At 36.9% G+C, this 17,602-nt stretch overlaps 1 protein-coding gene across 50 annotated transcripts in view; it reads left to right on the top strand.

Annotated features, from left to right (window-relative positions):
- The window catches only part of arvcfb (ARVCF delta catenin family member b), a 214,977-nt gene that overhangs the window by 114,949 nt on the left and 82,426 nt on the right, over positions 1-17,602 (top strand). For 32 of the 50 annotated variants that reach the window (XM_081366694.1, XM_081366690.1, XM_081366671.1 and 29 more), the window contains 2 exons: positions 13,847-14,005; positions 14,915-14,935. In XM_081366694.1, coding sequence (XP_081222820.1) covers positions 13,847-14,005; positions 14,915-14,935 — 180 coding nt within the window. The remainder of the gene's footprint in view (positions 1-13,846; positions 14,006-14,914; positions 14,936-17,602) is intronic. The other 18 variants (XM_081366657.1, XM_081366698.1, XM_081366688.1 and 15 more) reach the window with 1 other exon arrangement.

Genomic DNA, 17,602 nt, shown 5'->3' with positions numbered 1-17,602 from the left:
TGATGTACAGTAGCAGTCCTTTTATTCTGCCAAAACGTGTTGCAGTCTGTCAGCCTGCCCTTACCTCATTCACTATTTAAAAAAAGACGTCAGACAGACAAATGACTAATGACTAAACTCTCTAACCACCTTCCTGAATTAGTCATCACATTTCAGAATAAACATAGATGTACAATTCTAGCGGTAGTTCATCAAAGCTGTTCAAATGTTTGTTGTGACTATCCTATAGTGAGTCATTTTGTTTATAATTTACACTCTCATTACACTGAGATTAACTGGCTTCCTCTTCAGCAGGGGTGGAGCTGAATTCCAGGGTGTTAGGACAGAAAGCCTTGAGAGTTTCTTAGTATTTCCTTCCTGGACTGATACAATGCTCTTAGTCTTTCTGGGTTTACACCAAAGGTCCAGCAATAGCATTTGCTATTAGCAAACAAATTTACACTACTGTTCAAAAGTCTGTGATTTTTTTTTCTTATGCTCACCAATTATGCTTATGCTGCATGTTTTAATCAAAAAACAATATTGTGAAATACTTTTACAATTTGTTTTCTATTTATTTCTGTGGTGCAAAGCTGAATTTTCAGCATCATTGTCTTCAGTGTTACATGATCTTTCAGAAATCATTCTAATGCTGATTTTCTGCTCAAGAAAACAGTTGTTCTACTTAATATTTTTGTGGAAACTGTGATAAATATTTTATTAGGATTTTTTGATGAATAGAAAGTTCAAAAGAACAGCATTTATTTTGAAATGGAAAAATAAAAGTCTTTACTATAATTTATCTTTTAAACAATTGAATGTGCAATTGCTGAATAAAGTACTGATTTAAAAGAAAAAAATCTTACTGAACCCAAACTTTTGAATGGTAGTGTAAGCATATTTTGCATTGTTTTGGTTTAATGTGGTGGTATTTCAGTAATGATTGATTCTTAAGTGCTACGGCTTCGAAAGCTAGGATTTGGTCATTTAAAAAAAGGGAGAATCAGAAGTTGGATGTTTTCATGTTACTTGGCTGATGAATGGAGAAGTGATTTTGGCAGCTGTATGGATGAGCTGTTTGGGTCACTCTCTTCCAGGAATCCAACTGTAATTAGATGGAGCATGCTGGATATCTCTGGACATGACACAAACATGGATGCACGCAGACACACTCACCAAAACAAGCCATCTCTCTCAGTACTGCCTCTTCCTTCCTGTATTAATGAGGGTTTTATATCCGTCTGGCTGTGGGCAGCTGTGATATCTCCTATTCTGACCCTAAAAATAATTCAAATTAGCTTAAGTTGCCCACACAACATGTTTAGCTAAAGTATTTTCTGAATGAAATATGATTTGCACAATGCTGTAATGTTCTATGCAGAACATAGTGTTGCTATGCAATTGTTAGGATTTTTTTTCACACAGACAGCGTATTATGTCTAGTCACACAATTAAATAATACAACTGTAAAAATGATTTTTTCAGTTAATTTACATTTATTATTCATTTTAATTAAACATTATTATATTTAATATTGAATAATATTGTTTTTTATGCTTAATGAATAGTCATAAGAGAAGCCTCAATGCTCAAAGCTTCATTAGATATTTAGAGATTGTACGACTATAACTGGTCTATCTCACTTTAGCTTCAATTATAGATTTGGTTTTGATTTTACAGAGACGATTGTTTCCTCTGGAGTCTCTTTGGCACATTTCCGGCTTGTTACAGAAGTGTTTGGTAATCGTCCTGTAACTTCTGTGAGCTGCGGCTGAAACGATAATTTATGATGAAACTAGATTCAATGATACTTTCATAAAGAGCATGTTTTACAGGTCACGGTTTGTACAGTACTTGTCAGAGACTCGTTGATTGTTATAAAAGCAAGTCACGCACAATAATGCCCTTTGTTTTTGCTTAATGAAAGAGCAGTCTTTCTCCATAGTAGAGTAGGGGGAATGAATTAGCTACGCTTCAGCTATTGGTTTATTATCCACAAGCTCTTTTGTTGTGTGCCATTAATCTATGATTAGAAATCCAAACAGGCAATTAGGAGGCAATATTCCAGAAATCAAAATCCAATCTGCCGCTAATCAAACACACCTTCGTAGTGGGCTGCTGAAATTGAATGGCAGTGGACTGGAATACATTAGAACTAATGATGCCCCAGTATCACTCTCTTTCTGTTTTATTCTCTTTCTCTCTCTGTGTATCTCTTTATAACTCGTCCCTTTGCTTTGTCTTCTCACATTTTTTCTCTATTTGATGGACACTATATAACCCACTTTTAGAAGGCTCTTACCTTTTGAAAGATGCACAGTTCACACAGGAAAAAGTTATACAAGTTAAATTTAGTATAATGAATATTTTTTTCTATATTACAGTTTCTCCAAAGAGGATATTTCAGAGAAAGAGCGAGATACTTTGAATTTAAGGCATTTATATTTATCAATTTATTCAAAATAAATAGTGTTTAATAAACACACTCATTAGAATGCTGAAAGATACCTAAAATGTCTTGTATCATAATATACAAGCAACAATAGCTGATGCTGATGAGCTTTTCTCCTCCGCTGCCTCCAAAGCCCCAAGGATCAGATCCAGTTTCTTTATGTAGCTTGTGCTTTTAGGGCTCATATGGATCCTAAGAGAATATTGCTTACAGATGGGCCTTTCACATGAGGTATGAATAGCCACAACATCTCGGCGGCACAGACAGGACCGGCTGGGTTTCTAATGGATCATCCGGCCTCTCCTCGATTTCACAGGACCGTCTCCGTGACGCCGTACCGTGCAGATGGTGGATCAAGCTCCCAGACGTTGTTCCCGAACGCTTCTGCCGCGCACTGCATGCATACACGGAACAGCGCTGCAGTGCATTAGTCAATGGGCCATGAAATGCCAGTCGCTTTTAGCATTTGTGAAGTATAGTTCAGGTGCTGAGAGCCTCTTGAAGTGCATAAGTAATGTTTCTGCAATGAGATGGATGACTATTACCCCAGTTCACAATGGCCATTCGTTATAAATCTATGTATTTGGCTTCATAAATATAGAATTGTGAAGAATATAACCACCTTAAACAGGTCGAGGAGCAGGATAGATTGCCTTGAGCCCAGAGCTCTGTGTGTACGTCTCTCATGCACTGCGCCTTAAAGGAACACGCCACCGTTTTTTGAAATAGGGATTATTAATATGCAGATATTGACTTGGAACTATATTGGGGTGAAGCACTGCTACTTGGGCGCAGAGATAAAAATGCGTTTGCCCACCTATCTAAATGTAGGGGAGACGGTGAATAACCCCTATTTCAAAAAACGGTGGCGTGTTCCTTTAAGTCACTGGATATATTACACAGCCTTTATCTCACTGCACAATATAAGCCATGCTGTAAATCAACAATGGCTTCCATGACAACATGCCCTTCCTCTTCCTGAAGCATGTGCTATAGAGGCAGCTCACTCACTGGTGTGACTTTGTGACCACTTGCTCTCACACACAAGCAATCATAAAGTCTATCGCTGATTTAATCACTTCTGAGTGGCTGCGCATTAGGACAAGATAAGGATGTGATAGACAGAAAGTGAGAACGGCGCAATCACTCATCCCGGACTGTTAAAATGTCCATGACAGGCCACCGCCGCTATCCAGCCCTCTGAGTGACTGTATTTCAGTGTTGTGCTTCAGAGGCAGGCTGGTCCCCTAGGCCTGATATTTGATCTGTTAACAGCTGGACCTTCAGTGGCAGAAGCAGCAAACAGGACAGCGGGAGCCAGAGCAGTGTCAGGGGGAAGTCAAACACATGTCTTTCCTGCCCTGCCCATGGCCGCAGCCCGGAGACCCTGCATCTGAACTGATCTCTTGGCAAAGGTTCCCTGGCTTTCCCTGGAAGAGACCACATTGCTGACTCGCAGCCAGAAAACAGTATTTGCGGTGCGTGCTGTTGTTGATGTACGTCCATATGGGCCTTTGCCCTCCAAAACCCTGCAATAGCAATAGCCTGAAGTTGCTTCACCCATTTCATGCAGTGTGACTGTGTATTACTCCTTCTTTTTGGCATCCTCTAGTAAAACAAACAACTCCCACAAGGTCATTGCACCTCCCATAACCCGGTGTCATCAAAGCAAAGTTATTCTGTTGGTTGAAATTTGTAATAAATTATCTATTAACCTAAATCCTACAAATTAATTTCACTTCTTTTTTTCTTCTTTTTTGAGATAAAAATAACAGATTTTGTGGTGGTAATTTCCAGAAATGTGCAACAAAATTATTATTATTTTTTTGTAATAAGGATACCACCTTTACTATTTTATGTATTATGTTGATACATTTTAACTTTTAAAACTACCTATGGACAATTTTTTTCTGACTTGGAAAGGGGGATGTTGAGTGTGCTGCACAACCTTGCCCAGAAATGTAGTAATAATAATAATATATTTTCAAAATTGTTAGGCTATTAGATAGCTAGCTAGGCTAGCCTAATGGTGTACTATCTAGCTTTAATAACATGATTACTAAGAATGGGCAATATGACCAACATCTCATAATTAAACCACAGCAAATCAAATACTTGCCCTAATAGAAGTAAAAAGTTCTCAAGTAATTAGTCTATTTTAAGTAATCAGCTAAACCGCCAGTAATAAAATAAGAACAAAGAAATGAATGCAACATAAAAAATGCAGATACAAACAGTGCTTGATTAACATTAACGGCACAGACAGCATCCAGTTTAATAGGTTGCTTTCACTTTAAGACTTTAAATCACGGATCTAATACTGACACACGCCCAAACTCTTTGTTCACTTAAGAAATAACTGCAAAGATTGAAATTTTTACATGATTTGTGTGTATTTGACCGTTCAAGTGCGATAAGCCTAGAAAGAGAACGCACAATTCGGTACTTTCACGCTGACAGGCGAAGTAATCTGCAGCCAGTCTGACATCGGTCAGTATGTCAGTGGAGTTCTTTACGTGATCTACTGTGCTTTTAATAAATCTTTTAGTAGCCTATTGTCAAGCTTATCATACTTTTTTATTTTGTCATTCATCCATCTTAATCACATTGCCCAGTTTTTGGCACTTGACAGCAGGTGAGAAAGGTTTGCTTTCATTTTGTTTTCGCACAGACCACTGAAAATGATGCATTACATTTTAGTATTAAATTAGGGATAATTCAATTAGATTATTATAATATATACAGTATATATATATTTTTGTGAGAATTTTTTTTTTATTGCGCTTATTTTGTGGTGAAATGGCGAATTATGCTGGACTGCAAAAAAAGCTTTTATTAAGCTTTTAATTTGATTCACGACCAATTCGCCTAACATCGTAGCATACCATTATTTGATAAGCCTGCTAACTAATTATTATTAGTTATGATTTTTATTATCTTATTAACACAGTGCTGTAATTTTTTTTCAATGGGTTTCAATAATCGCAAACTGTTTTTGTATTGTACAGTTGGAAGGGTTTAGGTTCCTTTTCTTGACTGCTGTTTTCTTCTTACTGTGTTTACCTAGTTTTATAGGAAAACAGGATTGATATATGCTCTGACTGTGTTGTCAGAGTTGCATTCCAGAAAGGGAGCGCTGACCGTAAGCTGAATATATATGAGTGAAAGTGTGAGAGTGCGGGCAACTGTGTGCTTTTTCAAGCCCTGCTGTAAAGCCACGCCATGCCAGAAATCTTTCAGAAGGGTGTAACTTGGATACGTGACTAATTCTTTCCAGATGTTCAAAATTACTGTCTGAAAAATATTTTTCATCTAGTGAGACTGGTGGGGGGTAAATGGAATCACATAGATCATGTATTTTTATTAATTATGCAAACAAAGCTTGAAAACTTGTGCCAGACGGAAAGTTGTGCTTCACTGAGTAAATACTATTTTATTTTTTATTTTTTCAGAGAGAGAGAGAGTGGTGTTTTTTTTAGGTTTTTGAGATTTGCCATTTTTCGTTTTTTGTTGTTTAGACCTGGGAATATGGAACAAAAGAACAAAAGGGGTGACCAAGGGCACCAGTGGAGAAAGAGAATGGCTTCTCAAAACTGATGTTAGAGAAACGGATGCGGCCAATGTGTGAGGAATGTCTAAAATGAGGCCCCCGTGTTCGTAGACGATAAGAGGACAGAGATTTGGCACTGGATCATTCAGGAGGACAAAGAGATTAGCAGAGCCATTACAGGCGCTAGCCTCTATTCCTCGCTTTTCTCTTTCATCCCTCGTCCTTCCATCCCTTTTTTAGTTAAGTTAATCTGCCAGCCGTCGTCTCTAAATGCATTTGACCATCCGTTATCTTTGGAATGTTCAGGCCAACCTCCTCCCCATTGGGGGGGTATCTGTCCATTGGTTTGGGCCTTTGGCTTGAGAGTCAGACTCGAATCTTCAGCTTCTTTCTTGTCACTCATCGTGTCCCCTCCATCCAATTACCCTCCATCCATTTTATTTCCACTCAACTTCCCCGGGCAGTCATACAGAGAAGATCTGTGTGCCCTCTTCTCAGTTATTTGTTTTTTAAATTGTCTGATTTATTTGCTCAATTTTCCACAAGTACAGCGCAGTGAAATGAAAGCTAATTCCCGCTTGCTGTCACATCCTGGCATGGCGGGTGTGACTCTCGGTCATGAAGATGGATGTGGGAAAAGAGGCAAGTTGATGGGAAACTCTTATGACCCAAGGTTATACAAACGCTCTTGGCAAATGGATTAACTGTGTAAGATCCTACCGATGATTGCTGCTGTGAGGTCTGACTGAAATCCTGTTAGCAAGAGCACGATGCATTACTGACGGCGAGGCTGCGTCCCAGGTGATGCATGGCAACTGTAATGAACAAAGTGGAGGTACGAAAACTAATCTTCTCTGTATCTTACAGACCTTCTCCAGAGTGATATTAAGCTAGTTGATGATGTTTTGTTCAGTTTTCAAATGGTTATGAAGCTATTAATCAGACACAAATGAATCGAAAGAAAATCGGAAACACTTTTCATTCAGAGTAGTGCTGGAATGGAATGCTATGGGATACTGCACAGTATACAGTGTATACAGCCTCAGCCTGTGTTTTATTTTATTTTATTTTTTTAAATAGTTGGTTAAACAGTAGTGAAATAGGAAAGATTAATTGGAGACAAATTAATCTAAAGGCTGGAATAAAAAAAAATGTTATTTGTGTATTACTTAAGACTTTTACTATTGCTACGGTGTATAGTATGCGTTTTCTGTATGCACACTATCAGGGAAAATTGTTTTAGTTTTAGCTTCTCTCTTGACTCTCTTCCTTCAGCTGGACACAATAGGAGTTATATTAAAAAAAATATCCTGGCTCTTCCAAGCTTCATAATGGGAGTGAATAGTAACAGGGAGTGAATTTGAAGCCAAAAAAGCATATCCATCCATCATAAAAGTAATCCATACGACTCCAGGGGGTTAACAAAGCCCTTCTGAAGCGAAGCAATGCTTTTTTGGAGGAAAAATATCCATATTTATAACATAATAAACTAGAATTGCTGGCTTCCGGTTACAGCCGTACGCGAGTTGAGTTCCGGCCAAAGAGTGAACACTGACCCGACGCATGATGTATTGACGAACGCGGAAGCACAGAGGATTGTCACGAATTAGAAGTCTTAAATGTGAATTTTCAAAGAGAATTGTCGGTGGAGCTTAAGTTTGTTGCCCAGCCCTATTTTTTTGTTCTGCGAGAGGCATCTACTCTCACCTAAGCTTATGCTACTCTTACATCTTACTTGACTCTCGTGAACGTGCGGATGGCCGTTACTGGAAGCTAGTGATTACAATTTATAAAGTTATAATTTTTATATTTTTCTTACAGTAGACTGATGATAGTTAGGGCATGTCTAATACATTACCCAAAGATTTCTTTACACTTCTTTCTAAGTTATACATGTAGTAAATACTTTAACAAACAACTCTCTGAGCATTGAGAACAGATTAAAAGCTGTGGGAGAGTCAGTTGTTCCTTAGCAAAATTAACTTTAAGGACACAAGTTAGAGAAAGAACAAGAGCGCAGTTCACCAAGAGTTTCACCAAGGCCTTTTCATGAGTGTTATATCACGTTTCAAAACCTCTTGTGTTGAATCTGCACATAATTAAGGGTTTGGTAATTGCACAGCATGGTTTCTTATGCAAAAGAAATACCAGGTGGGTTTTAATTTCACCCTTTTCCCTGAAAGGAGCGACGGTGAGGTGTGTGAGATAAACATCAGTCTTCCATAATGGCAAATTGAGACAGAGCTGGAGAAGATAAGGTGAGATGGAGCAAATAGAGCAGATAGGCAAATGAGAAAAAACCATTGGCAATTAAAAAGCTTCTGAGTAGTGGAGATACTTTGCTATCAGGCCTGCTCCTGATCCTTACTGGATAAAAAGACCACCCGTCTGTAAAGCTGAGAGATCAACATTTGTGCTCTCCACACTTAACACCTCAAACACAACAACCATCTAAAGCCTTTCTAATTTTGTTTTAAGGGTGTATTTTTTATCCACCTTTAATGCATAATCAATCTATCTATCTATCTATCTATCTATCTATCTATCTATCTATCTATCTATCTATCTATCTATCTATCTATCTATCTATCTATCTATCTATCTATCTATCTATCTATAAAGAGTGAAGATCATAATGGCATACTGCTCTTACTACTGCTCCAGTATTTAGTATGCATATTTAGTACAGTATGCAAATGTTCTAGATGCACACTGTCAGACAAAATGTGCAAAAATTGTACCTTTAGCTTGTCACTGGGACAAAACCCTCAAAGGTACACCTCTGTACCTGATACTCCTTAAAGGATTAGTTCACCCAAATATGAAAATCATCCCATAATTTACTCACCCTCAAGCCATCCTTTCTTTCAGCGAAAAGTTTCTGAGTTGTTTGTTAAAGTATTTACTACATGTATAACTTAGAAAGAAGTGTAAAGAAATCTTTGGGTAATGTATTAGACATGCCCTAACTATCATCAGTCTACTGTCTTTGTCTGGAAGAAAGGAGTTGTACTGTAGGTGTTCCTTTCTTTCTTAAATTAGAACATCTTAAATAATTTTCTGAAGCCCGTAGGGTTGCCCAGAAAATCCCGTCTCAATTCTGTGAGACATGTTATATGCTAGCACACTCGCATTAACGCACAAACGTGATGCGGGGTTCAGGAGTTCACCTGTGTAATAGTTGTCATAAAGGAAAAGCTGCTATCTGTGGCAGCAGATTTCCCCCATGCGACACGGATCATCCGTGATAAAGACACCACTGAATGATGCTCAGGTTGGTGGCAAAATCCTCAGCCTGTCTTTGAGCAATATCTGTTAGGTTTTGGGTAGCGAGGACTCAAGTGCAGGAAACAAGGGCTTTTTATTAATAATAAAATAAAACTAAATACAAACAAAAACTACCCCGAGGGGGAAAACAACACTGACTGGACTGGACAACACACAGGAGGAACATAACAGGGTAAAGTTACAACGACAAACCAGCACAGCACGACTACTTCTGATTTTTAATGGCGGTTGGCAAACAACTTTTTAGTGTGCATTACCGCCACCTTCGGAAATGGAGTGTGGATCAAAATAGCCTACTTTACCCACTACAAAAAAAAAAATATATATATAAAAATAAAATAATCCTTTGATTATGCTTTTAACTTCCGCCTTACTATAATTTACTGCCATATTTACCTCTGTTTTTTTATGTTGCACTTTTTGCATATTTGTCTGCCAATTAATTTTCAACTACTCCTATATGGGCTGGAGTCCAGATAAATTTCACTATTACTCCTACTTTATTGAATCTGTAAACAGTTTGGGCTATTTCCAACATAACGTCCTGTCTTGCAGTTAGAAACTGCATGTTTTTGAAACTATCGCACTTCTTGAAACTGACCGTATTAACACTTTACTTGGCTTATTTTTTTCTACCTACTCAAGGGCTAAAAGAATGGCCAACATTTCTCCTGTAAACACTGACAAATTATCATTAACTCTTTTATTTAATGAACGATCCAGCACAGGACTGAAAACACAAGGAGAATAAATAGGGAGAGCAAAAAAAACAGGTAACAAGGGAGGACAGGTGGGGTAAATTAATCAATAATCAGGTAACAAGATGGGCGGGGTTAGACAATGGACAGGAGAGCACATGGCTAAAGAAAACATGTGCTCACACCAAACATGACAAAAACACAAGCACGTAGCCAGTAAAACAAATCACAAGCCATTTGTTCACACAAAACGAGACATGAACATGCAGCCAATGAGAACACTCATAAGCCACGTGTTCACACAGAACATGACAACGTGAAAGCACACAGCTAGTGGAAAACACAAGCTGTGTGCTACACAGCACAAAACAAAACATGACATGAAAGTATGCGGCCGATGTAAACATGAACAACGTGCTACACAAAACACAACACACGTGGACAGAAGAGTGTATGGCCAGAGCGAACTAGAAACCGCACTCTCACATGACAAGACAGAGCGCACGAGAACGTGCGTGAGCTCATCCTGTGCGCTCACAACAGAGGACAAACACACGGAGCATGAATGTCCGAATCCCGACACAGAACCGAAACCAAACTAGACAGATGTGCCAGGATCCAAACACCACGCCCCGCACATGTAACAAGGCATACAGACAAGAGAACGCTCGAAGCCGTGCGCCCACACAAAGACATGACAAAACAGGAGTGTCAGAGCTCTGTCACAAAACCAAGAAATAAACTAGACAAGTGACAGAACCCTGACAAAATCTCTGTCCTGCTGACGGAGGAGACTTTTTTGCACAAAAAAAACGTGCTCATGAGTGCTGTAGGATTTTTTTATGGGTTTATGCCCCATCATTTAAAGGTAATTTTCACTGGGAAAATAACCTTCATGGATGGCTGGTGAACATGAAACTGTTTTGCATACTGTGTGTATCCTGAAAGGTATTGATATCATGGTCAGGTGTTTATTTTTATACTGTAAATAAACTAGATCTGGCTCCAGCTCTCCCACAGATCTAATTTTGTTTCTGTATATTTCTCTAAGGGTTTGGGTAAGGGCCAGTGCTGTGTAGTAGAACTTTTGGAACTTTTGTAGTAGAACAAAAAATATCTATCAGTGGTTTTAAGGATTAGTAGAAAATGTAAAAAAGAGAAAACCAATTCAGCATGTGGATCTTGTTTTCCGGCAAGAATATCTGAACATCCTTAAAAACAAGGTCAGTTTAGTTTAGAAGCAAAACCTCATGAGATGTCAAGACTTAATTTCAGAGAATGTATGTATCTTAAATAATAAATTATTTTAGTATTTTTCACCAGCAGTTTTTTATACACTATGAAAAAAAGTGTGTATGTTTTTATATTCATGATAAGTTCTCTTCATGTTTTCAGTGGACAACAGGACAATGATGTACAATATCTGATGCTTTTTACTTTGGATGCAATGGAGAGTTAATTTATTTCCCGTAAACATCTTTTCACTCCTACTGTATTTGTCTTAAACACTCTTCTGCTGAGCTTCTGAACTCTGTAGCTCCTACAAAGTGATCGTTGGCCTCTCTGAAGCTGCTCCCAAGAGTATCCTCCTCCGAGCAGAGAGTTTTATGAGACGACCTTTGATGTAGCCTCCGTTTCATGATAATTCAACCAATAATGTCCCCGGAGACAACAACATTGGAATTTATTTTAGTCTTCACAGCTTTTCACAGCTGTCCTTCAGTATGGAAATGATCCCTTAATGGATTTTAATAAAAAAATCTTGTAAATTTCAATTTTAATGATTTACAAATAATGTACAGTTCCAAGAATTTTATAAAATAATTAAGAATTTATTAGTCTGAGAACTAAACTAAATCTCAATATAGATTTTGTAATTGTATACAAATCCCCCTTCAGGCTGCCAAGAAATGACCATGAGGTGCAACCAACATATGTGAAGAACCAAGACCCAGTTTCAATTCCTATTAACATAAGGCCATTTAGAAACAGACACATTTAGTGTCCATTTCTCATGTTATGCCATGATTCCTATTTAAAAAATTCATGTTGAAAAGAGGCATATTTATCTGTGCTTTCACAAGGGAGCTAATAGGCTTTTTAAAAGTATCTCATTACTTTCTCATATTGTATTCTGCTCAAGCTTGCTTCTTGGCTGTCAGAAAGTTAATCAAAGCTTTGTTTCTGTGTGGTACGCCTGCATAATCCATGTGGCACTCAGCTATTAGGAGCGAGGCACTTCAGATAAGATGTTTTTATCCTCATCAATCATCGGTTTCAGTCAATTCACTTATACTGACACCCCTGACTTAGACCAATTAATGGAACAATTAAAACGAAATCACTCCAGAAGGACGAAAAAGTTTCTTTTGACTTCAGTTTCTCTTAGAAGAATGCAGTTCTGAGGTTGGACAGGCAGCCGCTCAAACTGCCAACACAGAGGAATGATACTGACACATGAAAGGCTAGAAGTCAATGATTAGTGAGATGGGCTACGGATCAATTTGGCCTGCCACAGACTTTGAAGCCTTCCGCTATGCTAATCAATGAAAAACTGCCTACTCGTTAATGCCTTCAAAGATGGATGGAAAACAAATGGCTATCTCTGGCATCATCCCTCATCAGCCCTCCTGTGCTGCTGCCAACACACACACACACAGTTCTCCCCAGTCTGATTGTACCCTCAATGTTTGCTGTTGTTTCTTTCTGTGTTATTTACAGTTGCCTCAACCACCTTTGCTTCATATTTTCATTTGAAGCAAGTACTATAGCTTCAGGACTTTTGATTGTTTGTTTGTTGTTTATTTACCTTGTCTGATAACACAAGGTCTCAGGGGTGTTCTGTTTCTTCTCTCTCATTTTTTTTCTTTTATTATTGTACCCTGTCCCTGAAGATTCAACTCTCTCTCTATATATAATATAATATAATATAATATAATTCTGTTTTTGTTGCATAATACAGTACATATTGTGTACACACAACTGACAGTGAAGACTTTTACATACACTCTCAGAAAAAAAGGTACAAAAGCTGTCACAGCGACAGCTTTTGTACCTTTTTTTCTGAGAGTGTAAAGAGTTACAGTATATTTATATTTTTATTATAAAAGATTTCACTCATGAGAAAAAAACAATCCAAGTCACTTGAATATTAGTTTTTAGATAAATATAAAAAGCCTTTATTATTTCATGGCTTAAATTTTAAAAACAGGTTCAAGCCTAGATTTCTATTTCAAATAAATGTTATTTTGAACCAACCTCTATATATTTATATATAAAGAAACCCTCTACATTTCTCACATTATCAGTTTATTCACTACAGTTTATCAAATCAATTGATATTTAACTGGTTTTGTCCATCCTTCTGTTAGACTGTCTCTTAAATGAATTAGGACTAATAGCTGTCAGCTGTTAAATTTAAGTACACAATTAGATAATACCAATTTATGTCAACCAATTACCAAGCAATACTTCATTTTGTCCAGTATGTGGTATATAAAGGTCGCATTAGCAATTAAAGAAAAAAACACTTAAGCAAAACATGGTCAGGTCAAGTGTATGTACTGTATGTATATGTGTATGTATGTATTTGTTATCATATATAACAACCTGAAATATAACTTGTTTAAGTTTCCAAAAGTTTAATTACATACAAAATGTGTTGCTTTTGTTTTGAGACGGACATCACTGAAAAGTTTGGTTTAGGGTTAAAGTTAGTGAGTGAGTCATATTTGCTTTCTTGCATGTAGAAAGGTTTACCAAAATTCAAATATTCCCTCATCTATAATTTAAATCAGTAAAAAGGTTTCCTTGAATGCCCAGCTAATCCCACTGGAGTGACATTTGACCTTGAACCACCGCCCTCTGCTTGTCCCACAGGAGCAGAGCCCCAGTAACCAGACATCACTGGCCATGATGCAGGAGCCCCAGGAGGTTGTGGAGGAGACTGTCACTATAGAGGAAGACCCCGGCACACCCACCTCTCGTGTTTCTGTGGTTACCTCTGAGGACGGAACTACACGCCGCACAGAGACAAAGGTACTCCTGCTTACAACGGCCACATTTTAGAAATATCTTTGTTTACATATTATGTTATTATTAGCTATGCAAATGCTAATTTATGCTTACAGCATCTCACAGTACATTTACATTTATTTACAGCAACTTACATTTATGTTTTATTTACATTACCTCAAGTTCTCCCTCTAAGAGCTGTTTTATATTTAACAAAAGACTTAAAAATTAGTCTTAATATCAGAAATTACTGTATATATCATGCATTGTAAATGTGGAATTATAGAAGAAATAACTGTTTTTACATTTAAAAAAATCAGTATTTTGTTTAAAACGGTGTTCTTTTTGTATTATAGTGTTTTGCCATTTTTATTTGTCTTTTTTAAATATTTCTATTTAGTTTAAAATGATTTTATTTCAGTTTTAGTAATTTTATTACTTCAATTCAACTTATTTTATTTCAGTTAGTTAACAAGGCAACATTTCTAACTTTATTAAGTTTTTGTAAGTTCACATTTTCATCTAATTATTTACATTTTATTTTATTTTATTTTATTTCAATAAACAAGTTTAAGTTAAAAATAGCACCTCCTGGTAAAAACCTTTTGTCCAGATTAGTGGAAGGTGTTGATGTGGTTTACAGTAGTCAGTGGGTTTAGCCAATCAGCTCTTTAGTGATGAGACAAAGAGATTAACAGACTATTTACCAGGCACACAGCTCAGATGTTTTCAACCCGAGAGAGCATTTTGCTATAGTCTAGGCTGGAAAGTTGAAAGAATTCGACATATGAAAATGTTGCTCCTGATATGCAAAAGAGAAATTTAGCACACAGTTATAGTAGTAGCTCTGTTTAGATCAAACCATTTATGTTGTACTTTTGTAAGCCACACAATCTTGATTCCCCTTTACTTTTGTTTTGTTGTTTATAAAAGGACAATGTGACTAATATGAAGGTGAGTTAAAATCTCTCTCTCACATAAGCTTTCTCACACACGCCAGTCACCATTATTTGTGCCCATTGAAGCTCAACAATGCATAGCATCTCAGCGCTGGTGTGAAATCACTGCATAAAGCTTCAATTGGCAGAGCGGTCACCTCTTAACGCCCTTTACTGCTACGGTCCTGTTCGTAATCGTAGGTTTACATTCCCCTTGCAGATTCTGCTATATGTCTATCATTTTTAAAAATGTTAAGGGATCATGCAAATTTCCCTTTTTTAAATGAAATACTGCCCTGATGAAGCTGTGGTTACGCCAAATTGAATAAGCAAAGTTAGTAACTTGAGAAGAAAGCTGTTTTGGCATATTGTTAGGTGCAGTTTTTAAACTTTTGAACAAGATTTGTGAATTTTAGTTATCAGTTTTTTTGATTTATACTTAAAAGTCAGCATGAAATAAAATTCACTCTCTATTTTCTAAATGCATCACATTGAATTTGTTGCAACTGATTCAACCATGTATGTTTAATTTGATTCCTTTTTCATTTTTTATCAAAATGTCATAACCAGTCTCCAATTATTTAGCCCACTTAAACCCCATTCCATTCTTACAATCAGTTGCAAGCTCGCATTCAGATCTGCCTCCATCCAATCAATAACAGATGGAACAGAGTTGTCGCCCTACATTTTTTTTCCTTTTTTTCGATTATCCATTTCATTTATATGTACGTCACTATGGAAGAAAATATCTGCCACTCCTTCTATCTCACTTCTTCTGGGCAGTACAAATTAAACAGCTCTCTCTTACTTTTTAAAAATGCTAAACATATTACATATTCTGCAAAGGGCATGTACACTTATGAGAAAAGGATCATGTAAAGTGTACAACCCATATCACATATCAAAAATAAACAGCTATATGCATGCACAAGCATTAACCAATGTGCACATAGAAACAGCCCTGTTCTGCAGTGTAACACAAATGACTGTTGATGATACATAGTGGAGGGAAGTGAAGGGTAAAAAATGATCTTACTGCTGCACTGTTTCTCACCATTAGACCACTCACACACGGCCAAACTTATGAAGCACACAAAGGAATAACATCACAGTTTGTGAGGTGTATGTGTGCACAGATGTATGGGTCTTTCTGTCACATGCTAGTGTGTTTCAGCTGATATGGGGGTTGTGGAGACAAGCTTATAGTCACGTAAATACATCACCTCCAGCCAGTGTAGGATAAATAGCTCTGGGTCGAGGGCAAAATCCTAGCGCTCTATTACTTCCTGGATGTGTTTGAAACTAATGTTCACAGTCAGCATGTACTTCCTAAAGAAATTGGCACCATAACATCTTATCTAATGCTCTTAAACAAATTCATCCAGAGATACCCAAGGAAATATTACGACTGCACTGCTTATTTCTTTGTAGAAATTACATGTAATTACAAATAATCACATTCTCTGACTTGATCGGTAGTCTCTAAATTTGTCCGATCTCACAAACCGATCGCAATTTGAATGCAACATAAAACCGAAAAAAGTTGCCGCTGACGTGCATGCAAACTAGACCGGCTTTTGCGCCACATTCTGCTTTGTAACTTTGCAAAACATTTGTATTCGGATCTCGGGAATGGTAGGTATGGATGGACGATGTGTCAAGATCAATCGAACAATGTTGAATGATCGGGATCAGTATTGGCCGATCATGATGACAAGAAATCAGTGGTCGGTATTGGCTACAAAAATCCTGATCGGAGCGTAGTAGAAATGGAATAATTTGAAAAATATTTAAAAATGGATATTGATGAATTGATTCATACATATGCTTCATCAGATGCCATTTTATTCTTTCCACCATTGAATTGCATACACAGCATTGTGGTATATCGTAGGCAGCATAAATTTACCCCATAATCATGTGCTTACAGAACAAAAACCGACTAGATGAAGGCACTTTAGTTGACAGGATGTTGAAACATTGAATACAGACATACCTGTAGACATACTGTATACTGCTTATGAAGGCATCATTTTGCTGCCTTTATTTTCATCCATTGGTGTACAAATTAACTTTGCAGGGTTGTTTAGAATAGTGAAAATGTTTATACATATTGATAGGGATTCTATAACTGTATAGATTATAGTAGTAGATTAGACTGAGTAGATTATAGACTAGAAACATTACAAACTGACTCAAAGATTACTTAAAATTGTATCTAATAAAATGAATAGCCAAAACATAATTAATAAAGAATAAGAAAAATATTATTAATGAAAGAATATTGAATATTAAATAAATAACATAAATAAATGAAATATTATTGCCATTCTTTTAGTTTAAAGAAAGAAAACAGTTTACATGTAGAAGCCTCAGATAAAATAATGTGTTTCTCTCGTATGCGTCTTTCTCTGCTTCTGTGTTTTCTCCTCTTGGAAATCGTCCAGCTAGAGGAACATTCAATTAAATGCTGAAATTACTCTTTTGTGAAGGACAAAATGAGACAATAAAAATATTTTGTCTCAAAGGCATTCTCATGTTTTCTTGTTTAGCCAGATAATTCATATTGAAATTAATTCTCTGGCCCAGTTTGTGTTTTGGAATATTCTGGACTATTAAGGCTTCATGGGAAAAGTCCAAAAAAAAATTTTGTAACAGGCTTTCATTTAACTGTTTTCCTTTC

Source organism: Scardinius erythrophthalmus, assembly GCF_964197995.2.
Source record: "Scardinius erythrophthalmus genome assembly, chromosome: 5".
In the NCBI taxonomy this organism is placed as follows: Eukaryota; Metazoa; Chordata; class Actinopteri; order Cypriniformes; family Leuciscidae; genus Scardinius; species Scardinius erythrophthalmus.
The sequence above is the reverse complement of the archived record's forward strand: the minus strand, read 5'-3'. Positions and strand labels throughout refer to the sequence as shown.